Source organism: Nicotiana tabacum, chromosome 9, assembly GCF_000715075.1.
Source record: "Nicotiana tabacum cultivar K326 chromosome 9, ASM71507v2, whole genome shotgun sequence".
NCBI lineage: Eukaryota > Viridiplantae > Streptophyta > Magnoliopsida > Solanales > Solanaceae > Nicotiana > Nicotiana tabacum.
This window is the reverse complement of record NC_134088.1, coordinates 88,114,686-88,140,071: the sequence shown is the minus strand read 5'-3', so window position 1 is coordinate 88,140,071 and position 25,386 is coordinate 88,114,686. Positions and strand designations below refer to the sequence as shown.

The following is a 25,386-nucleotide window of genomic DNA, read 5'->3' as shown; positions in this document are numbered from 1 at the left end:
TATTTTTTCCCATTGATATCTTCCTTGCTTACTTTTTTTTCGATTGTCATTCGTCAATTAACTTTAGATTCTTAGTTAAATTTAGGTTTTAATCACATAATTCTAAACTGTTGATTATCTTGGATAGCAATCTAGCTACAAACTATGATAATACTATTTAACTCCAATCCCTGTGGATATAATATTATATTATACTATATTCGACTAGCGAGCATATTTATGTATGTTTTAAGCTCGTCAAATTTTGGCGCCGTTGCCAGGGATTGACAATCAATAGTTTTTTAAATAGTTTGTAGTGCTAATTAAGGATTTGTTTTCTTTTTTATTTTATTTTTGTTCTCTGACTGTGCGTAAGTTGCAAGTAAGAGTGGTGCATGACTCGATCTTCTGGGAAGGAATTGCTACCATACAAACCAGAAATAGAAAAACAACTACGATAACTGAGGAAAGAAAGAAATCTCCTTGAGAACCAGGTTGGGCAATTGTAACGACCCGACCGGTCATTTTAAGAGTAATAGCCCCTATCCCCTATTAGCTGTTTCCCTCGTATCTTTTCTGCTCATGTGACTTGCCGGGAGGTCTTGTTTTTGGTTTCGGAGTGTCTTGGGACACTTAGTCCTTAAAAACGGAAGCTTAAGTCTTAGGATTTTGACCGTAGTCGGAACTATGTAAAGACGACTCCGGAATGGAATTCCATCGGTTCTGTTATCTCTGTTGCGTGATTTTGGACTTAGGAGTGTGTCCGGACTATGAATGTGAGGTATGTAGCTGATTAAGGCTTGAATTGGCGAAAGTCAAATTTTTGGAGATTTTAACCGGTAGTGGACTTTTTGATATCGGGATCGGATTCTGATTCTGGAAGTTGGAGTAGGTCCGTAATGTTGAATATGACTTGTGTGCAAAATTTGAGGTCAATCGAACGTGGTTTGATAGGTTTAGGTATCGATTGTGGAAGTTGGAAACTTTAAAGTTCATTAAGTTTGAATTGGAGGGTGATTCGTATTTTTAGCGTTGTTTGATGTTATTTGAGGGCTCGACTAAGTCCGTGTGGTGATTTAGAACTAGTGGGTATATTTGGTTGAGGTCACGTGAGCCTCGGGTTGATTTCGGATGGTTAACGGATCAAATTCGATTTTGGAAAAATAGCTCAAGCTGCTGCACCTAGTGTAATTGCACCTGTGCAACATTGACCGCAGGTGCGAGCCCGCAGAAGCGAGCCAATGGACACATGTGTAGTTTGGATGGAAAAGGCCAGAGGTTGCAGGTTTGGAGGTATAACCACATCTGCGCATCCACAGATACGGAAGATGGAGCGCAGAAGCGGAAGGCGCCAGGGCGTGAGGAATCACAGAAGCGGAAGAATTCCGCAGGAGCGGGCGCGCAGGTGCGGCCAATTGCTCGCAGATGTGGACCCAGTCCCTTTAATTCATTTCCATACCAGCGATTAAAATTCCGCAGGTGCGTCGTCGCAGGTTCGACTATGGGCCGCAGGTGCGAGATTTCTGGACAGAACACTTAAATGCAAGGGTTCGAGATATTTGCTCATTTTTAACATTTTGAGCTCGGGTTTGGCGATTTCTTGAGAGAAATTTTGAGGGATTTCTTGAGGTAAGGCCCTTGTACTTATTTTTGATCAATAATATTACTTCCCCATTTATTTTTCTACCTAGTTAGTGTGTATTTAAGGTGAAATTTGGGAGTTGAGACTAGGGAATTGGAGAGTTTGATTTGAGAATTTGAAGGACCATTTGGTGTCGGATTTTAGTAAATTTTATATGGTTAGACTCGTGAGTGAATGAGTGTTTATATTTTGTAACTTTTACCCGATTCTGAGACGTGGGCCCGGGTCGACTTTTAGGGCGAATTTCGAAATTTTTGTTAAAGTATTGATTTCATTAATTAGATGAGCCTATTATAGTTGTATTTATGATATGTAATTGTGTCTGGCTAGATTTGGGCCATTCGAATTCTGATAATCGAGGAAAGGACATTCTTACGGATTGAATATCTTGGTGCGAGGTAAGTGGCTTGCCTAACCTTGTGTGGGGAAAATCCCCTTAGGATTTGGTGTTGTTATGATATGTGAGCGCAGTGTACGCGAGGTGACGAGTGATTACACAGGCTATTTGCGAAAACATATTGATTTTTATTGAGTAAGAGCCTATTTTCATCTTATCTTAGTATACTAGCATGTGTAGTTATCCTGTTAGCCTAGAATAGCATGTCTACATGTCCTAATTGCCTATTTGAACTCTTGTAGCATGTTTAGTAAGTCCTGTTTCTTTATTGACTTGTACTTAGCCTAAATTGTAGGTTTTCTTGCTGTAACTGTTATATTCATTTGTTTGAGTTGCGTATTTATTTTAGGACTACGGGACGGTATCCCGGGAGATCCCCCTGTACTGTATATTTATATTGGGACTATGAGGCGTTTACTCGGGAGATCCCCCTCTACTGCATATTTACTTTGAGACTACGAGGCGGTTCCTCGGGAGTTCTCCCTGCACATTTACTTTTGAGACTGTGAGGCAGTTTTTTGGGAGTTCTCCCTGCACATTTACTTCTAAGACTACGAGGCGGTTCCTCGGAAGTTCTCCCTGCACATTTACTATTAAGACTACGAGGCGGTTCCTCGGGAGTTCTCCCTGCATATTTACTTTTGGGACTACGAGATGGTATCTTGGGAGCGCCCATGTTGTTATATCATTGTGCGGTGTTGTTATTGCTTTGTGAATACTTGTTGTTGTCTTCTCCATTTTACTTCATGCCTATTATAGCATCTGTCTTATTATTATATCCCAGTAGGGCCCGGGACTAACCTCGTCACTACTCTACCGAGGTTAGGCTTGGCACTTACTGGGTACCATTGTGGTGTATTCATGCTACTCTTCTGGACATGTTTTGTGTACAGATCTAGGTACTTCTTATCAGCCCTGCTACTAGTTGAGAGTGTTTGCTGCTGTACAGAGACTTAAAGGTACATCTGCCGCGTCTGCAGACCTCGGAGTCCCCCTCTATTCTCTCCTATGTCATTTACCTTCCGTACTTCTTTTGTTAGACTCTGGTGTATAGAGATACTAATCTCTTTATGTAGCTTGTGACTTATGATGTTCTGGGTTTTGGGAAGATTGTGTATTTATAAAGTATTGGTTATCGTACATGCCGAGCGGCATTGTTGCTAGTTATTCAGTTATCTACTGCTGTTAGTTGCCAAGTTTTACTTTCATTTGTTATTTTCCGCAATTTGTTAGGCTTAACTACTCGTAGAAACTAGGTGCCGTCACGATGTTATACGGAGGGAATTTGGGTCGTGACAAGTTGGTATCAGAGCACTAGGTTCATAGGTGTCGTGAGTCACAAGCAAGTTTAGTAGAGTCTCGCGGATCGGTACAGAGACGTCTGTATTTATCTTCGGGAGGCTATGGAACTGTTAGGAAAGATTACACTTCTTTGATTCCTTGTCATGCGAAATTGTTGACTTCAAAATTCTAAACTTCTGTATTCTATTCTCTCACAGATAGTGAGGACACGTACAGGCGGATCTGATGACCAGACACCTGTGCCCCCTACAAGAGCCACGAGAGGCCGGGGCCGAGGTAGAGTCTGAGGACGACCACGCAGTGCAGCCAAAGCACCCGCACGCGCGGCGATAGTGGAGCCCCCAGTAGCTCCTGCTGGAGGGCAGACACCTGAGATACATGTTGCTGCACCAGCTCTCCAGGAGACTCTAGCCCAGTTTCTGAGCATGTTGAGCACCTTAGCTCAGACTGGATTGATTCCACTTTCTCCTGCCACATCCTAGGCCGGGGGAGGAGCAAAGACTCCCGTCGCCGATACTCCAGAGCAGCGGGTTCAGGCCGACCAGGTTCCAGAGATTATACCAATGCAACCGGTAGCTCCAGTTCATCACGAGACTAGGATAACCGCTTCTGAGGCGGAGCAACTCAGACTTGAGAGTTACAAGAAGTACCACCCACCTACCTTCAGCAGATTGGCTTCGGATGATGCTCAGGTTTTTCTGAAGGAGTGTCATCGTATTCTCCGTACTGTGGGTGTAGCGGAGACGGGTGGGGTTTCTTTTACCACCTTCCAGCTTAGAGGAGCAGCCTATCAGTGGTGGCGTTCTTATGAGTTGAGTAGTCCGGATGAGGCAGCTTCACTTACATGGACTCAGTTCTCGAACATGTTTTTGAGAGAGTATGTCCCTTAGAGCCTCAGGGACTCATGGCGCACGGAGTCTCAGCAGCTGCGCCAGGGTTCTATGACTATGTTAGAGTATGCAGTCCACTTCAGTGATTTGGCCCGACATGCACCGACCTTGGTTGCCACAGTTCGAGAGAGGGTTCGTCAGTTTATTGAGGGATTCCACCCCAGTATCCGAATTAGTATGGCCAGGGAATTGGAGACGGATACTTCTTATCAGCAGGTTGTGAGTATCGCCAGGATATTGGAGGGCATGCTTGCCCGGGATAGAGAAGAGAGAGAGCCCAAGAGGTCTCGAGAGACTGGTTCTTTTTCTGGTGCTCGTTGCCCCAGCAGCTCGCCATGGTAGGGGTTGTGTGAGTCACCCCATTCATTCAGAACTTCCAACTTCCAGTGGTATTCTAGTCCTTTCTAGGCCCCAGGAGCCTTATTATGCACCGCCAGTATCTAGTGTGCCTCCTGCACGGGGTGTTCCCAGTGGCCAATCCAGCAGACCTGTCCCGAGCCAGTCACAACAGTCACGCCCTATTTTGATGGTGGCAACACCCGCCATATGGTGAGGGTTCGCCCCAGATTTAGGGGGTGCACCTCTATAGACTTCTCAGGCACAACGTGCTCCACCGGGTCCTCAAGCTATGATTCTAGCACCAGCTACCGCCCCACCTGCTCAGCCAGCTCGAGGTGGAGGTCGAGGTCGCCCTAGAGGGGGAGGCCAGGCCAGATATTATGCTCTTCCTGCTCGTATAGAGGTAGTTGCTTCCGACTCTGTCATTATAGGTATTGTTCCGGTCTGTCATAGAGACGCGTCGGTCTTATTTGATCCAGGCTCTATATATTCCTATAGGTCCCCTTATTTTTCCCTGTATTTGAGCGTATTTCGGAGTTCTTTGAGTTCCCATGTTTATGTGTCTACTCCTGTGGGAGATTCTCTTATTGTGGACCACGTGTATCGGTCGTGTTTGATTCCTCTTAGTGGTTTTGAGACCAGAGTCGATTCATTATTTCTCAGCATGGTATACTTTGATGTTATCTTGGGCATGGACTGGTTGTTGCCCCATTATGCTATTCTTGATTGTCACGCTAAGATCGTGACGCTAGCTATGCCAGGTTTACCATGATTAGAGTGAAGAGGTACCTTAGAGTATACTCCCAGCAGAGTTATTTCATTTCTTAAACTCAACAAATGGTTGAGAAGGGGTGTGACACGTATCTAGATTATGTGAGAGATATTGATACCCCTACAGTTGAGTCAGTTCCAGTAGTGAGGGACTTTCCAGATGTGTTTCCAGCTGATCTTTCGGGCATGCCTCCCGACAGAGATATTGATTTTGGCATTGATTTGTTGTCGGGTACTCAGTCCATGTCTATTCCTTCATATCGTATGGCTCCTCCTGAATTGAAGGGGTTGAAGGAGCAGTTACATGAGTTGCTTGATAAGGGCTTCATTCGGCCTAGTGTGTCACCTTGGGGTGCTCCTGTCTTATTTGTGAAGAAGAAGGATAGTTCTATGCGAATGTGTATTGATTACCGCCAGTTGAACAAAGTCACAGTGAAGAACATGTATCCATTGCCTATTGATGACTTATTTGATCAGTTACAGGGTGCCAAAGTGTTTTCCAAAATTGACTTACGTTCAGGCTATTATCAGTTAAAGATTCAGGAGCCAGATGTCCCGAAGACTGCTTTTAGGACTCGGTATGGTCACTACGAGTTTTTTGTGATGTCATTTGGGTTGACCAATGCCCCAGTAGCGTTTATGCACTTGATGCGCAGTGTGTTCCGGCCTTATCTTGACTCATTCATCATTGTGTTTATTGACGACATTCTGGTATACTCCCGGACTCGGGAGGATCATGAGCAGCACCTGAGGACTGCACTTCAGACCTTGAGAGAAAAGAAGTTATATGCAAAATTTTCACAGTGTGAGTTTTGGATAGACTCAGTGGCATTCTTGGGTCATGTATTATCGAGTGATGGGATCTAGGTGGATCCGAAGAAGGTGGAAGCAGTGCAGAATTGGCCTAGACCGTCATCAGCTACAAAGATCCGGAGTTTTCTTGGTTTGGCGGGGTATTACCGCCATTTTGTAGAGGGATTCTCATCTATTGCATCACCTATGACCAGGCTGACCCAGAAGGGTGCTCCGTTCAGGTGGACAGAGGGATGTAAGGAGAGCTTTCAGAAACTCAAGACAGCTTTGACTACATCCCCAGTATTGGTATTACCTACAGGTTCGGAGTCTTATACTGTATATACTGATACGTCTCGGATTGGTCTCGGTGCGGTGTTGATGCAGGACGGTAGGGTGATTACCTACACGTCCAGATAGCTGAAGGTGCATGAGAAGAGCTATCTTGTCCACGACATTGAGTAAGCATCTACTTTTCATGCCTTGAAGATTTGGCGGCACTATTTGTACGGTGTTCCTTGTGAGATTTACACCGACCATCGGAGCTTGCACTATTTGTTCAAGCAGAAGGATCTTAATTTGTGTCAGCAGAGATGGTTGGAGTTGCTTAAGGATTATGATATCACCATTTTATACCATCCCGAGAAGGCCAATATGGTGGCCGATGCTTTGAGTCGTTGGGCGGAGAGTTTGGGGAGCTTAGCATATCTACTAGCAGCAAAGAGGCCATTGGCATTGGATGTTCAAGCCTTAGCCAGCCAGTTTGTTAGATTGGATATTTTTTAGTCGAGTCGAGTATTAGCTTGTGTGGTCTCTCGGTCTTCTCTTTATGATCATATCAGGAAGCGTCAGTATGATGACCCCCATCTGCTTGTCCTTAAGGACACGGTCCAACACGGTGATGCTAAGGAGGTCACTATTGGAGATGATGGTGCATTAAGGATGCAGGGCAGGCTATATGTGCCCAATGTAGATGGTTTGCGTGATTTGATTCTCCAGGAGGCTCACAGTTCGCGGTACTCTATTTATCTGGGTGCCGCAAAGATGTATCAGGACTTGAGACAACATTACTGGTAGAAGAGAATAAAGAAAGACATAGTAGAATATGTAGCTCGATGTCTGAATTGCCAGCAGGTAAAGTATGAGCATCAACAACCAGGTGGACTGCTTCAGAAGTTAGAGATTCTGGAGTGGAAATGGGAGCGGATCACTATGGATTTCGTTGTTGGACTCCCACGGACTCAGCAAAGGTTTGATACAGTTTGGGTGATTGTGGATAGGCTGACCAAGGCAGCTCATTTCATTCCTATGATGACTACCTATTCTTCCGAGCAGTTAGCTCGAATTTATATCCGTGAGATTGTCAGGCTTCATGACGTACCAATATCTATCATTTATGACCGAGGTACGCAGTTTACATCACGATTCTAGAGGGCTATACAGCAGGAGTTGGGTACTCAAGTTGAGTTGAGCACAACGTTTCGCCCTCAGATGGACGGGCAGTCTGAGCGAACTATATCAGATACTGGAGGATATGCTCCGCGCTTGTGTGATAGATTTTGGGGGTTCTTGATCAGTTCTTGCCACTTCCGTCGGTTCTTGCCTACAACAACAGTTATCAGTCGAGCATTTAGATGGCACCGTATGAGGCTCTGTATGGTAGCGGTGTTGGTCTCCAGTGTTTTGGTTAGAGCCGGGCGAGGCTAGATTATTGGGTACAGACTTGGTTCAGGATGCCCTGGATAAGGTAAAGGTGATTCGGGACCGACTTCGCACAGCCCAGTCCAGAAAGAAGAGTTATGCGGATCGGAAAGTTCGTGATGTTGCATTCATGGTTGAAGAGCGGGTCTTGCTCCGGGTTTCGCCTATGAAGGGCGTTACGAGGTTTGGGAAGAAGGGCAATCTGAGCCCAAGGTTCATTGGTCCCTTTGAGGTGTTGCAGCATGTTGGGGAGGTTGCTTATGAGCTTGCCTTACCTCCCAGTCTAGCAGGAGTTCATCCGATATTCCATGTTTCTATGCTCCGAAAGTATCACGGTGATCCGTCTCATATGTTGGATTTCGGCTTAGTCCAGTTGGACAAAGATCTATCTTATGTTGAGGAGCTAGTGGCTATTTTGGACAGGCAGGTTTGAAAGTTGAGGTCAAAGAACATTGCTTTCGTGAAGGTTCAATGGAAGGGTCAGCCGGTAGAGGAGGCGACTTGGGAGACCGAGCAGGATATGCGCAATCGTTATCCTCATCTTTTCACCACTTCAGGTATGTCTTTATGCTCGTTCGAGGATGAATGATTGTTTTTAGAGGGGAAGGATGTAACGACCCGGCCGGTCATTTTGAGAGTAATAGCTCTGATCCCAAATTAACTGCTTCCCCCATATCTTTTCTATTTATATGACTTGCCGGGAGGTCTTGTTTTTGGTTTCAGAGTGATTTGGGACACTTAGTCCCTAAAACGGAAGCTTAAGTCTTAGGATTTTGACCGTAGTTGGAACTATATGAAGATGACTCCGGAATGGAATTCCATCAGTTCTGTTAGCTCTATTGGGTGATTTTGGACTTAAGGGCGTATCCGGATTGTGGTTTGAAGGTCTGTAGCTAATTTAGGCTTGAAATGGTGAAAGTCAAATTTTTGGAGACTTTGACCGGTAGTGGAATTTTTGATATCAGGGTCGGAATCCAATTCCTAAAGTTGGAGTAGGTTCGTAATGTTGAATATGACTTGTGTGCAAAATTTGAGGCCAATCGGACGTGATTTGATAGGTTTCAGCATCGGTTGTAGAACTTTGAAGTTTCAAGTTCATTAAGTTTGAATTGGAGGGTGATTCGTGTTTTTAGCATTGGTTGATGAGATTTGAGGGCTCGACTAAGTCCGTATGGTGATTTAGGACTAGTTGGTATGTTTGGTTGAGGTCCCGGGGGCCTTGGGTGTGTTTCAAATGCTTAACAGATTAAGTTTTGGACTTATACAATTGCTGAAGCTATCTGAGTTCTGGTGTTTTCGCACCTGCGGCGAGGAGACCGCAGGTGCGGGATCGCACATGTGGAGTGAAGGGCGCAGGTGCGCTTTTGGTCAAGAAGGTCATTGAGCGCAGGTGCGAGAAGGGGGCCGCATCTGCGCATCCGCAGATGCGGAGTGATGGTCGTAGGAGCGGTATGGGCAGCCTAGGCAAGGGTCGTAGATGCGGAAGTCAAACCGCAGGAGCGGGCTCGCAAGTTCGCCCCAAAGCTCGCATATATGGTCTCATCCATTTAAGTCATTTTCACACCTGCGATAGCGGTACCACAGGTGCAGTACCGCAGGTGCGGTTGAAGGCTCGCAGAAGCGAGTTTCCTGGGCAGAAAATAGGATTTCGAGGGTTGTTTTCCCATTTCGATTTTGGGACTTTGAGAGCTCGGATTGGGCGATTATTTGAGGGAGTTTTAGAGAAAACTTTTGGGTAACGATTCTTAACTCATTTATAGTTATATTCCACTAATTTATGGTTGATTTCATCATTTAATTTTGGATTTGGGTTGAAATTTTGGGGAAAATGGGAAGAAGTGCTTCAACTAAGATTTTGGGTTTTGATTGAGATTTTGACATCGGATTTGGATAATGTTGGTACGAATGAACTCGTGAGTGAATGAGTGTTCATATTTTGTGACTTTTACCCGATTCCGAGACGTTGGCCCGGGTCGACTTTTTGGGGCGATTTTCTATTTTCTTGCTTTTGTTTTGATTTCATTAATTAGATTAACTTCTTATAGTTGTATTTATGGTATGTAATTAATTTTGGCTAGATTTGGGCCAATCAGATTGGATATTCATAGAAAAGGTATTGTTACAGATTGATTTGAGCTTGGTTCGAGATAAGTGGCTTACCTAACCTTGTGTGGGGGAAATCCCCTTAGGATTTGGTATTGTTATGATATGTGAGCGCCGTGTACACGAGGTGGAGATTGTGTATTGTAATGACCTGGCCGGTCATTTTGACTATTGCAATCCCGTTCCCCCATTTACTGCCCAAATTGTGATTTACGGATGTTATTTGGCTTGCCGGAATAATTGGTTCGGGTCCGGTGAGGTTTTGGAATGATTTGGAGCACTTAGTTCCAAGGTTTAGAATTTAAGTTAAAAGGGTTGACCGATGTGTAAAGGAAAATTTTGCCGGAAGAAGGTCATTTCTGCGACTGCGGTCGCAGAATCACTCTGCGGACCGCATAATGGTCGAAGAGTGGATCAGGAGAGGGCAAGATTTGAGAAAAATATGTGGTGCATTATGCGACCGCAGACCTATTTTGCGGTGCATTATGCGACCGCATAACAAGTATGCGGGCTGCATAATGACCGCAAACCGGGTCAGTCACGCCTAGTTTTGGAGGCCAAATTATGGGGCCAATATGCTGACCGTATACCTGTTATGCGATCGCATAACTGCGTCGGAGCTTATATTCTTTCTAACCTTGTGTGGGGGAAATCCCCTTAGGATTTGGTGTGGTTATGATATGTTAGCACCATGTACGTGAGGAGACGAGTGCATACACGGTCTATTTGTGGGAAAAGAAAACCTGATTTTTATTAAGTAATAGCCTGTTTTTATCTTATCTGAGTGTAATAGCATGTGTAGTTATCCTGTTAGCCTAGAATAGCATGTCTACGTTTCCTAATTACCTATTTGAACTCTTGCAACATGCTTAGTAAGTCATGTTTCTTTCTTGACTTGTACTTAGCCTAAATTGTAGGTTTTCTTGATGTAACTGTTATATTCATTTGTTTGAGTTGCGTATTTATTTTGGGACTACGGGACGGTATCCCGAGAGATCCCCTTGTACTGCATATTTACTTTGGGACTACGAGGTGTTTACTCGGGAGATCCCCCTCTACTGCATATTTACTTTGAGACTATGAGGCGGTTCCTCAGGAGTTCTCCCTGCACATTTACTTTTGAGACTACGAGGCAGTTTCTCGGGAGTTCTCCCTGCACATTTACTTTTGAGACTATGAGGCGGTTCCTCGGGAGTTCTCCCTGTACATTTACTTTTGAGACTACGAGGTGGTTCCTCGGGAGTTCTCCCTGCATATTTACTTTTGGGACTACGAGACGGTATCTCGGGAGCGCCCCTGTTGTTATATCATTTTGCGGTATTGTTATTGCTTTGTGAATACTTGTTATTGTCTTCTCCGTTTTACTTCATGTCTATTATAGCATCTGTCTTATCATTATATCCCAATAGGGCCCGGGCCTAACCTCGTCACTACTCTACCGAGGTTAGGCTTGGCACTTACTGGGTGCCGTTGTGGTGTACTCATGCTACTCTTCTGGACATGTTTTGTGTGCAGATCTAGGTACTTTTTATCAGCCCTGCCACTAGTTGAGAGTGCTTGCTGTTGTACAGAGACTTCAAGGTATATCTGCCGCGTCCTCAGACCTCGGAGTCCCCCTCTATTCTCTCCTATGTCATTTAACTTCCGTACTTCTTTTATTAGACTATGGTGTATAGAGATACTAGTTTTCCTTCTGTAGCTTGTGACTCATGATGTTCCGGGTTTTTGGAAGCTATGTACGCCTAGCGTTTTGATTGTTGCACATGCCTAGCAGCATTGTTATTGGTTATTCAATATCTATTGGAGTTAGTTGATAAGTTTTACTTTCGTACTGTTATTTTCGCAATTTGTTAGGCTTACCTAGTCGTAGAGACTAGGGGACGTCACGACGTTATATGGAGGGAGTTTGGGTCGTAACAAGTTGGTATCAGAGCACTAGGTTCATAGGTGTCCCGAGTCACAAACAAGTTTAGAAGAGTCTCGTAGATCGGTACATAGACGTCTGTATTTATATTCGGGAGGCTATGGAACTGTTAGGAAAGATTACACTTCTTTGATTCTTTGTCGTGCGAAATTGTTAACTTTGAAATTCTAAACTTCTGTATTCTATTCTCTCATAGATGGTGAGGCCACATACAAGAGGATCTGATGACCAGGCACCCGCGCCCCCTGCTAGAGCCGCGAGAGGCCGAGGCTGGGGTAGAGGCCGAGGACGACCACGCGGTGCAACCAGAGCACCCGCGCGCACGGCGACAGAGGAGCCCCCAGTAGCTCCAGCTGGAGGGCAGACACCTGAGATACCTGTTGCTGCACCAGCTCTCCATGAGACTCTAGCCCAGTTTCTGAGCATGTTCATCACCTTAGCTCAGGCTGGATTGATTCCACTTGCTCCTGCCACATCTCAGGCAGGGGGAGGAGCACAGACTCCCCTCGCCAGTACTCCAGAGCAGCGGGCTCAGGTCGACCAGGTTCCAGAGATTTTACCGATGCAGTCGGTAGCTCCAGCTCGGCCCGAGGTTAGGGTAGCTGCTTCTGAGGCGGAGCAGCGCGGACTTGAGAGGTACAAAAAGTACTACCCTCCTACCTTCAGTGGATTGGCGTTGGAGGATGCCCAGGGTTTTCTAGAGGAGTGCCACTGTATTCTCCGTACTATGGGTATAGCGGAGTCGAGTGGGGTTTCTTTTACTACATTCTAGCTTAGAGGAGCAGCTTATCAGTGGTGGCATGCTTTTGAGTTGGATAGTACGGCTAAGGTAGCTTCACTTGCATGGACTCAGTTCTCGGACATGTTTTTGAGAGAGTATGTCCATCAGAGCCTCAGGGACTCATGGCGCGGGGAGTTTGAGCAGTTACGCCAGCTAATGATATAAACATATATTCATTTCTTTAAAAATTATTTGAGTAATCAAACTCTTCGAAATTTCAAAAATTAAGAAAGATATGAGAAGATAAGATAAATTAAAACCCAAGTAAAATAATTTAATCCACAAATTCTACTAGTGTGTGCCAAGACCTGGTGTCACAAGTGTATGAGCATCTAGTAGATTATACAAAATTCTAAATATTGTTTGAAATAAAATAGATAGAATACAAATACAAGAAGAGGCACTAGTTGCTGCAGAACGGCTCAGAAAGGCAGCTCACCACTAAGCCTCTGGATAACGTGGGTGCGCGCCGATAGGTCCTCCGATAGTACCTGTCTCAGGTCCTGCACAACAAGTGCAGCAAGCATAGCATGAGTACGTAAATAAAGTGTACCCAGTAAGTATCAAGCCTAATCTCGAAGAAGTAGTGATGAGAGGTCGACTTTGACACTCACTATGGGTCAATAATATTACAATAGAATATATTGAATTAAACATAATTTTTAGATGAACAACAATAATTTTCTTAACAAGCAGAAATAATTAATTCCTTACATTTCAATAATTTTTAATTTATCAATTAACTTCACAAGCAGCAATTAAAATATCAAGGTATCATGTAATTATTATTATTAGGCACGATTTCTGCCGAGGTCGTACGGCCCAATCCAGAGTGTCGTGTACACTGCCGAGGGACGTGCGACATGATCCATAGATGTATCTATACTGCCGAGGCATTCGGCCCATTCCACAAGAAAGGAGGACATTTTCTTATGAACCTCCGGAATGAGAAGTTATTATAATATTAACACGTAGGATGTTCAATCTCTATTAACAATTCAATAATTTACACAAAATTAGAGTATATGAAGTTTCGACCTTTTACTATTTCCTCAAACAATTTACAATATAATTCTAGTAATTTAATCAAATAAAAGATGCAATTATCACAAGTAATTCATGATTTGAGTCCTAAACTACCCGAACATAGCATAATTAATAGCTACGAACGGACTCTCATCACCTCGTGTGTACGTAGCCCCCACAGTTAGCAATAATTATTAATGTGAATCACATATTGGATAAATTCTCTCTTACAAGATTAGGCAAGAGACTTACCTTGTCTCAAAGCCCACTTCACGATCATAATACCGCGTAAAATCTCAATTCGATGCCGAAAAATCTGAAACTATCCAAAAGTTATATAAAATAATTATACATGCTCAATAATTCAAAATTAGACTATTAAATAAATTACCCTATTCAAAAATGGTAAATTCCTAAAATTCACCCCGGGCCCACGTGCCCGGATTTCGAAAATTTTTAGAAAAAATCGTTACCCATAATCTCAAGAACTCAAATATACAATTTTCATCCAATTCCATTATCATTTTCGTGGTTAAAATCTCATTTTTATACAAATCTAGTTTTTTCCTCCAACCCTTGATTTTCATAAATTTACAGGTTATAATCTACCCATAATCTATGTATTTAACTCAAAGCTTGTAGAATTAACTTACCTTCAAGTTTCTAGTTGAAATCCCCTCTCAAAGAGTTCCAAAATCGCCCAAGAATGGAGAGAAATGGGCAAAAATGGATGTTTTCCCATTCTTTAAGGGTTCTGCCAAACAGCCCTTTCGCATCTACAGCATGCAAGCCGCTTTTGCGACTCCGCATCTACAGAAAATGCGTCGCAGATGCGATTTTCCCCTAAGCTGGCCCCGTCCGCTTCTGCGGCTTGTACATCGCATCTGCGATGCGCTTCTGCGGTGCTTTTCACGCACCTGCGGCTGGCCAAGCGCAGGTGCGGTTGCAGCAGAAGCTGGAAGCTTCAGCTGCTGCTCCAAGGTCCAAAATCGATCCGAGCCTCGTCCGGTTAACATTCGAGGACCCCGGGGCCCCGCCCGAACGTACCAACAAGTTTGAACTCATAAAACGGAATCGCTCGAACCCTCGGAATGTGTAAAATAACATCAAAACTAAGAATCATACCTCAAGCCAAATTGATTCAACTTAGAATTTTCAAATTCTTCAAACTTACTCCGAACTTGCCGAAATATACTTATACTACTCGGAATGACATCAAATTTTGTGTAAAAGTCTTAAATCACCATACGGAGCTATTTTCAGGCTCGGAATTCCAAACAGACTTCAATTACTCCAAAACCTACTCCAAACCAAATTTAAAGAACATTAAACTTTCAAATAGCTGATTTTTACTATTAAGCTCTGAAACGCTCCCGGATTGTCCAAAACCCGATTCGAACATACGCCCAAGTTCAAAATTATCATACGAATCTATTGGAACCGTCAAATCCCGATTCCGGGGTCGTTTTCTCAAAATGTTGACCGAAGTCAAACTTGGGATTTTAAAACCAAATTAAGAAATCAAGTGTTCCAATTTCAACCCGAACACTTCCAAATCCTGAACCAACCATCCCCGCAAGTCATAAATTAATAAAAGCACATGCGGGGAGTTTTATTTAGGGGAACGGGGTTCTAAAAGTCAAAATGACCGATTAGGTCATTACATAACTATTATTCATTTTTATTCTTATCGCAAAAATTCACGAAGATTCGGATCGATAATAGAATCAACATCGATGAGTAAAATTTTATTTTCTTCTTTGAGTTATTATAGTTCCAAAGCTTCTTTTTTTTGACTTCAAAGCTTCTTTTTTTTTTTTGTCTCATTTGAATCCTTCGTCACCTCAACAATCCGACTATTTTCTTATTGGACCATTTTCATATAATCTTCATCTATTTTTCTCTTCATTTTTGCTTTCTTCACTCCACTAGGTCGTTGTGATAATGTAAAATCACCTGCAACATCCTTATTTAAATTTAATGAAAATAATAATAAATTAGGAGAAGATACAAAAGGTGAATCTGGGGTAGGAGTCTCAGACTTCGATGATATATTAGTATACCCTTGCTTTTTTTTTTTCTTCCAGTATCGCCATCGTTAAACTTCTCAAAATCCTTCATTATAGCCCACATATGATCAAATTTAAAGCCTTTTTTAAAGTTTAGATCTTGCATAAATATATCTTTTGCTTGTGTAACCCGCAATATTAAAAAAAAGGAAAATATTAAGTAAATATATACAAATAAAGTATAAGTAACTACAAAATAAATACTCACAATATCTTGATCTGAAGCACCATTAGGACACAAATTTTCTACTTGACGTACACATCCATTTAATTGTCTTATGGACTTCTCAATTGTTTGAATTCGACATTGCAACAATTTTTTGGTGTGAATCTCCCAACTCTCTAACTTTGCATTATTGTATCCATCTACGACTCGACACCAAAAATGATCTTTGGATTGATTCTTGAAGTTGTAGCTGATTATGACCTTTGGATATGGCATGCATATTTTGGTATGCCCGACACCAATAATGACATTAATATTTTAGAGTCATAATATTTGTTTCTCAATCTTGCTAAAGGTATTGCTCTTCCTGCCCATTATGTTATTCAAGGAAAAGAAGTGGGTTATTATTTAGCTGACGGTATATATCCAAAATGGTCTACCCTTGTGCAAACTATTCGTGAGCCACGTTCGCCAAAGAAGAAATATTTCGCGATGAAATAAGAATCATGTAGAAAAGATGTTGAACATGCATTCGGAGTTTTGCAAGCTCGTTTTGCAATTATTGCAGGACCATCATGTTTTTGGAGAAAAGAAGTGCTACGTGGTATAATAACTACATGTATTATACTGCACAACATGATATTCGAGGATGAGTGTGATCATAATGCACCAATTCAAGATCCTTGGAAAGGTCCAACTCCAACAGTAGAAATGATAGTAGATAAAAATCACCGATTTGAATAATTTTTAGGTCGACACAAAAAAATTAAGGACAAAGATGCTCATTTTGCACTTCGTAACGCATTAATAGATCATTTTGGGAACTAGAGGTGGAATTTGAATATTAAGTAGTATTTAAACTAAATTTTAAACTACATGTAATATGTATTGAATTATCTTGTATCTGATTGATTTCAGTTTTATTTGAATTATCCATTAATATGTATAATCTATAATATTTTCTAACAAATTATACTATTTAAACAATTATGCTATAAATTAATTTTATTTTAAATGGTTATATAAGAAAGAAATATGAATTATATGGGATGAATATGTAAAAAAAAAAAAAAGAAAAAAATAATGAAATAAGAAAATAAAATTTAAATAAAAGAAAATAATATAATATAGAAGAGAGAGAAGAATATAAAAAAGAATATTCTTTTTTGGAGTAAAAAATGGAGTAAACGTTGGAGTTAGTTTACTTCATTTTGGCGGATATATGTAGGGGATTGGGGGTTTCACACCACCCGGATGCTCGGGTAAAATTTTATATAGGTATAGGTATTTTACATAATGAAGCTGTTATAATTTGAGATTGGCACCCAAAGTCATAAATTGGCTCAAGGTGCTATGGTTAAAGTGTTGTACTCCCATTACCGAAGATTCAGTATCGACCCTCGTTAGATGCACAATCTAGTTTTTATTGCCCTTTTGTCGTTACTTTGTTCCCCTTTTATCTTTTCTTTCTGCTCCTTTTGTTAATATCTTTTATTTGTTCATCTTTCTATTTCCTCTCTTGTACAAGTTCATTTTTATTATTTATTGAATTATATATTTGCTCCCTTTTTGTCTTAGATCTTCAATATTTTATTTAAATGTGATTCTAGTTATTTTCTCTTTTATCCATCTAATGCTCGTTTTTTCTTGATTTTTAAATTCTTATAGAATGATGGCATCCATTGACATAATATTAATCTAGCTATATGTAGATCAAAGGGTGTATTTACTAATTTAAAATTTTATTTTATGTTTTAACTACACAGTTCAATAGAATTTGAATCACGAGAATTAGATCGAATTGGACAAAGTTTTTTCGGTTTAATGATCACATATTTATTTACGAACTCAAAATGGATAGAATAGAAACGAACCGAATTAATCTAAAAACGGATTAAACTGACTAAACATACACCCTAATTTAATCTCCTTCAATAGTAATATATTTGCATTAAATACAGTGGCACCCATAGTTAACAAATCTTGGATCCGCCTTAGTAATACATTGCAAGCCGTGGAATTAAACGATCTCGTCCAGAAATATAATAAGGCTATATATACTAGACCTAATGTAATTCCACTATTTTCAACTAGCAAGCATAGTGGGAGTTTAGTGTATCAAACGACTGTCCTTCTCAAGTACCGGTGAAGTAATAGCCCAACGGATCTACTGCAAGTATTTCAGTTTTGCAGTGTGTTTTATCAGCAACTAATAAGATTCATAGTCTAAAGATATTACATAAGAAACCTTTTTTAGTTTTATTATACATTGGGTGAATGGGAGAGGAAATAGAGGAGCGATTATAAGGTAAGGGACTGGATTCTCACAAATAAAGTAGAAGTTTATGTAACCAACCAACTGGACCACCATGATTCCCCAGACAAAAGAAACCAGTTACTTGCGATATAATAGAGGACACTATGATGGTTTCCTTTCTAGGTATTGACTGATCCATTGGAAAAAGAGAAAGAAAGGATTGAGTTACAACCAAAACTCCTGCTCATTAGTTAGAACTAGAAGGGTAAATACGTAGCGAACTATCGTCTGGTACTCTGATTTAAACTGATCCAGATATCCTGGACTTAAATCAACTGGGCTGCAAACTGGAGAGCAATACTTTCTTCTTCTTTTTTCAATCAGGGGAGCAGTACAATGTCAATGATCTAGATTACTTGACAAGGAATGAGCAGCAGTAGCAAATGCGAATTTAGAAGATATCACATGGGAGCTGCAGAGGGGTTAGAAAGCAATTAACCCATTTTATTCGCAATAAATAGCCTCAACTTTATAGAATATAAGTCTAACGAATAAATAACACAATCTCTCATAGAACGGAATACAATCCTCAACCAAAATTAAACATGTAAAATAAAATAGATAAATAAGTTACTCAGGCCTGCCCAACTCTATCTGTTAGGCCGTTAGAGAAAAAAGACCAACAATCTACTTTGCCTTGCCTTCCGAGATGGATAGCTTAGCCAAGTTTTCCCCAGTAGGATTGAGCTCATCCCAGGCTTCGATCCAAGTGGTCATGGCTTCTGCTAGCTTTGTGAAATAGGGATCTATGTTGGAAAGCTTATCCTTCACCTGTTTCGCGAGCTCGATGTAGCACTGCTGGACAGTTGTGCACTCTTTAGGAAGGGTTACAGTCTGGAAAAATGGGATGATCTCTTCTTGCCAGTAGATGCCTTTGTACTCCTTTTTGAGGTTAACAAAAGGGTTGCTTGCTTTGCTGTGCCAAATGTAGGGGAGACCAGTCTTGATTCCCAGGCCAAAGTGGTCACATATCACCTACAATGTTGATGATTCTATATCAGATTTCTTCGTCCATTAGATATTAAAATGACACTCTTAAGTAATTCCCATTTTAAACATTAGAACTCAACAGACAGATGAGACGTCTCAAGGTACCATAGATGAGTAAGGGCTCTATTTACAAAGACAAATAATGATAGAAAAGATATAGACAAACAATACCTTGGTACACCAGCCAGCCCACATATCGTCGTAACGACCAATTGGCTGACCATCACCCATGAGCCCAAAGTACATTGCAGGTCCGATCAACTCACGGTTGAACGCCAAATTCATTCCACACATGGGAAATAAAGTGCCTTTGGGAATGGTCATAACTGCATCTACATACCTGGTGACAAGTACAGAAATTGATATTAATTAGACAATAGAATTTTTCTGAGTAATGACCAAAGAGATAAGCATTACAAATACTATAAAATTTGGATGCTCTAATTATTTATGGCAAGCAGCCAGGAGCTACAACTATGACTAATCAGATAAGCTCTACAACTATTGTCTTATGGAAAGTGAACTTGCCTGGTGTTCCTCTCACGAGGCTTAACAAGTTGTGTGGGTGCATCATAGTCAGGGATGTTGAGCCAAAGCCCATGAGAAACAGCTGTGGCAGCCCCTTCACGCATACTGAAAGGGTATCCACGAACGAAATCTGCGCCCTCTCTGTATGGATCATACAGAGTGTTGAAGAAATGCGGGGTAGATGGACAAAGGAGGTTCTTAATATGCTGTTCGAGCGCATTGATATCTTTGCCAGATGGGTCTTTGGCTACCTGCACATCAGCGTCACTTCAGCACGATTGCAATTAATTGCTATATGCCAAACAACATTAGATACTGAAGGTAGACTTTCTTCGATTATAGGATCATAACAAGATGATCAAATAGAACATACCCATTCAAGAAGCATTAAATAATTGAATGAATTAGTCAAAAAGGGGTGACATAATATCTATGGCCCTATATAAGACCCAAGGTTCCGTCATTAGAAAATCATCCCAAATATATCAAGGCCATTGAAATGGATTTCATCATTGACCTGGCAATGCTACAAATTACACGGTGAAATTGAATCACGACCTTTTTTAACATCAGATCAGCAAAGGCTTTCACATTAAGGTCTTCAAGTCCAAAGTAGGAAGTGTCATGATGGCTCAAATAGTAGTGAACATATAAAACTCATAAAACATCGACCTTTATGAACCTAAAAGGAAAGGTGAAGGAAAATAACAAGAGAATGAAGAAAGTAAAAAAGGTCTTGCACAAATGCACCAAGGCAAGCTACCTCTATCTATCCGTAAAACTACAGCAAAACGAGACCAGATGCTAATGCAGCAAAATAGTAAGATCATATCTTAACTAGTAACAGTATCCTAAAATAAGTTGGCAGTCCAATTAACTTCACATTTGGCATATAGATCAGCTAAAATCTTCACACAAAGACCATAGAAAACTTTAACAAAAGAAGCACTTAATAAATTAACATCAACAAACAACAATAGTTCAATTCCAAACTAGCCCGGATCTGCTAAATGAATCCCCTATACTTAAGAGACATACTACTCCCTAAAGAATGAAAAATTGCTACTTATACATCAAAGGGTCTGCAGACATGATATATAACAACAGATCAGCAAGATACACTTAATTGGACCTTAAATTTCTTGTCCAAATAAAAGTATATTCAATGTCATTCAGTTGAAGATATCTATATAAACAAATACAACAAACCAGTGAAATACCACATGTGGGGTTAGGGGAGGGTAGTGTGGACGTCCATACCCTTACCTAAGTAAATAACAAATCCTCTAAAAACTGGATCTTAAACCCCAAAAATTCATCAAGATCCTATTTTTCCAGCACAAAAAAAAAGGTACAAGAAGGGCAAAAGAGGAAATTTGCAGTATACTCACAAAGCAATCATCATCAATGGTGTAGATATACTTCTTCTTGGAAACCATGTAACCAAAGCAGCGACAAGCAGAGTCTTTGAAAGAGATACAAGAAGCTTTAGGACCAAGAATCCTGTTAATATCATTCCTATTATAAAGCTCATAATCAAATCCTTCAGGGACATTAATGGTCTTAGAAGGGTCACCATCTTGTACAATGATTAAATGGTATGGTTGAAAAAAAGGTCTCCACATCTCAAGGAAATCAAGATTCCTGATTGTGGGTATCACTATATCAAGCTCATCTTTCAACAATGGTGTTGGGGTGGCCATGGCCTCTCAATCTGATGAATTTGAGAGAGTTGTGAGGTTTTTGGAGCTGAGTAACGGAAATTGTGAAGCTGTGTCCTATTTATATAGGGAGATTAACTGTCCAAAAGACAAGTTGTTAATTGTGACTAGATTCCTACGTACCGATGTTTCGGGGAAGCTTATGAATGTACTTACTATTACTAAGTTAAGATTAAAAAATAAGTCTTTTTTGTTTGTTTAGATTGGATGGAATTTATTTATTTACTAAGGTGAAAATTTGTGAGATCTTGACAGAGATTTAAAAGTAGGAAGTATGTCTTAATTTAAGTTGCATTACTTTCTCTAAATTTTAATATTTTATTTATCAACAGATAAATTTTAACTTCATTATTTGAGATGGTAAATATTTATCAGTACAATGTGCAAGCGAACCGTTTTTCTGAAACTTTTATTTTCTAACCTCGCCTAGTCGAAAAAGATGTACTAATAAAGTTTGAAATTAATTAACTTGAAACTGCCAAAAAAGAATACTGGAGTTTCAATTTCAAACGCTCCTAAGTCCTAACCTACCCCCTCCTTAGTTGGGTTACCCTTCTCCTGATATTCACACTCTGACCTTCATCTGGAAAATTTTAACAAGTAATAAAAATCAGAGTTAAAAATTATTAAAGATGTAAAATATAATTAAAGGGCAAAGCTCCATTTGTTCCTAAAGTAGTGCTCCTACTAGCCATTTTATTAATAGTAAATGAACTCCAGTAAATAAGACTAACAGGTCAAACTTACCCTTTTTCTCTACAAATTGAAAGATAGGTCACGAAAGAAAAGTAGAAGTTTCGACTTGGTCATATTTCGTTTTACACGTTTCACTGAATTTCCTTTTCAGCTTCTGATGACTTGCAAGAGTGAGAATTGTAACGTTTACAGCTTAATTAACGAAAACTATGGAGCTATGCTTTGAAAAAGAACGTATTGGGTCCCAATATTTACTCTAAATTAGTCTAAACGGATAAATACAAGAAGACATGTTTTTCTAAGTTAAACCATGGTTAGAACTTAGAAGTGATATGTATGTATTATTATAATTATAATATATGACTCTGAAGGTTAAAGTATTGTTCAATCTAGTGTAAATATCGAGCATTATTTTTGAGTATTTTATTAATATAGGCAGAGAGTGCAAAAGACAATGTTGTTACTTGTTAATTATGCCCGTAATTTCACTACACTGATGTTACAGCTATGTTTATGAATATATATTGGTACTACTGAGTTTTACTAAAAAGCACTGTAATAGAGATTAGATAAAATTCAATTACCTTTTCCATAGAGAGAATTTTGCCAATGAGATATTGGCACAGCGTATAAGTTGGAAGTATTCGTAAGAAAAATGAATTGGAACTATAGATGTTGTGCGTCTTAATTAACGCTCCATTGAAGTTTGAACCGTTATTCAATATTATTTCAATGAAAATTATAAGATAAAAACAAGAGAAATTTTAATTTCCTTTTTTAATATCATGTGAGATAGGAAATATTTTTCATAATGATATTTTTTTTAAGAGATTAATAATTTTATTGATGAATATTTGAGGATATAATTCTGTTTATTCTCTTGAAATTTTTTTTCGTGATTCGAGGGCTTAAATAGTGTATTTCTTGAACATAGAATGATGCCGACTTCCTTATGATGCATTTGATGTCCATAAAAGGAAAACATCTCTTGATCACGTTGGCTTTGAGAAAGTTTGATCCCTTTGTGAATATTTCATAAATTTTTGAAATTTTCGTAATATCTAAATCTATTTGTAAATATTCAAGAGTTCATGAGATTTCGAGATCGCGTAATTCACACTTTTTCTTTTATTCTGTAACATCGTCCAAATAAAAATAAAATGTAATGAAATCTGGACTTTGACTATTTGAAACTGAAAAAGAAATTTCTCTTTAAGAGAGAAGTGAGAAAGAAAAAATTGGAAATTAAAAAGTAGGAGCGAAGAAAAGGTGTTGAGAATCTGGTCACAACTTTGCAATTTTCTCCACCGATATGAAAGATGAAAGTCACGAAAGAAAAGTAGAAGGTAGACTTGTTCTTACTTTGTTTGGCTTGCAATTTGATTCTTCATGTTTCATTGAAGTCCCTTTCAAGTTTCTGTCAACTTACAAGTTGCAAGAATCGAGAGTGAAAAAGTTGATCTAATACGGAGTCCTTTTTATTTATCTTTAGGTCCTTCAAAAAAAAATCCGTTATCATACCGTTCGATATTTGCTCTGGAACCCGATGAGTAGGATTCAAAATTACTATTTGCAACACAAATACTGTTTATTTTGGAAGAATAATACTCATATCTATTTTTAACATGACAAGGATAGGAGAAGTGCAGAATCATGAGGGAAGGAACAGAAGGGAAAGGGATAAGAAGATTCCATTGCTGTTTGAAAAGCATATCCTAGGACCTTGGTAGTACTGTCATGCATTAATTAATCCCTTTTTTAAAAATTAAGTGAGAACTATGAGATCTGAAATAAAAGTAGCACTATAGTAGTACAGGTCATTAGTCGTAAGTAAACAATAATGTCATCAGTCCATATCACTCTTCACAATCATGTGCTGTTACCTTTTTTTAACATTTTCTATACAGATTTATTTAGTATTTTGTAGCTTATAATGACCTGAACATGTTAGTTGACCTGTCGGCAAATTATTTTGGTTAGAAACGAATCGGTAAAAATCTGAAACCCGTAAGCATCTTTGCAGCATATGCAAATGTTGCAATTGTATACGCTCGGTGCCCTATCTAACCATGCATAAGCAAAATAAAACTATAATAAGTACTTATAAAACTAGTTTCGTGATTATATGCAAATGTTGATTCGTTAATTTTGAATGTTTCTTACTGTATTTTTTATTTTGCATCTCAAAAGTAAAATAATAAAAAAGAAAAAATGCAAAAGAGCGTAACATGTGATGTGGGGTTAGGTGTATGTCATAAGTTCGAACCCTATACGCTAAAGTCTGGTATTCAAGGACGTATGTAATATATACGTAATGGGTTCAATTAAATTCATAACTTTCTATACGGAGCATAAATTTATGTGCAAAATTTTAAAAAAATTATAACAAATATTAGATTTGAACCTGTATAACTTCAAAAATATAATGAGTTCAATGCTAAAAATCTTAAAGGTTGAACCCATAGAATTTAAATCCTGAATCCGCCAATGTTGATAGCCTGATATTTAAATGAATAATGAAAAAAGAATAGACTCATTATATACCGAATTTTTGGCCTTCAAATTTTATCAGTTATAAAAAAAAGTAATAAAAAACAAGAATTAAGTAAAAGGAACATGGGGTATAATGTCAGTGAAGAGAAGGGACAGGGAGGGATACTGCCATGCAAGGTAACGTGGTTTGACAGCAAAAATAGTCACTTGAAAAATAGCGTGCCTGCACGTAGATTTTCTTCAATTTCTTCACTCAACATTTGCACGTAGATTAGTTTAGCAGTAGTGTTTCCATGTTCACTGTTCCAAACCTAATTCCACGCCTTCTACACTTCCCTCACATGTCATAAAGTGTTTTGTAAGCCTTTTGGTTTCGTGGGAGAAATAGAAAATGTTCTCCTCGATCTAGAATTGTTTGTTATTGTTATATTTTTAAATTCATTTTATGGATCTAGATCACTAGGATCACTCTTGATGCGTTGGACTTATCACCATTGAACACTTTGATGAATTATCAAGAGATAAATTTCAAGCAAAATTTTATAATTAGTTTAGTTTTGATTGCCATTGGAAATAGTGTATGTTAAAGGGCTTGGCATATATCAGGTAAAATTGATAATTCGAACCGAAAAATATATATTAGGTTATCGGTATCAGAGTATTGGATCAATGATTCGATAATTTAATGTTATTTGATTATTGGGTTATCGATTCGGGTCTCGATTTGCCCTATTATATTAACTGTTTAACCGATAACCC

At 39.6% G+C, this 25,386-nt stretch overlaps 1 protein-coding gene across 1 annotated transcript; it reads right to left on the bottom strand.

The window, feature by feature from the left end:
- Nucleotides 1-18,641: 18,641 nt before the first annotated feature.
- LOC107823086 (putative UDP-arabinopyranose mutase 2) lies at nt 18,642-21,483 on the bottom strand. The gene is made up of 4 exons (XM_016649686.2): nt 21,109-21,483; nt 19,718-19,968; nt 19,361-19,529; nt 18,642-19,174 (listed from the first exon to the last, which is right to left on the bottom strand). Exons 1-4 carry the CDS (start codon nt 21,418-21,420, stop codon nt 18,827-18,829), a joined length of 1,080 nt encoding a protein of 359 aa, XP_016505172.1. The 5' UTR covers nt 21,421-21,483; the 3' UTR covers nt 18,642-18,826.
- Between the last annotated feature and the right edge of the window lie 3,903 nt (nt 21,484-25,386).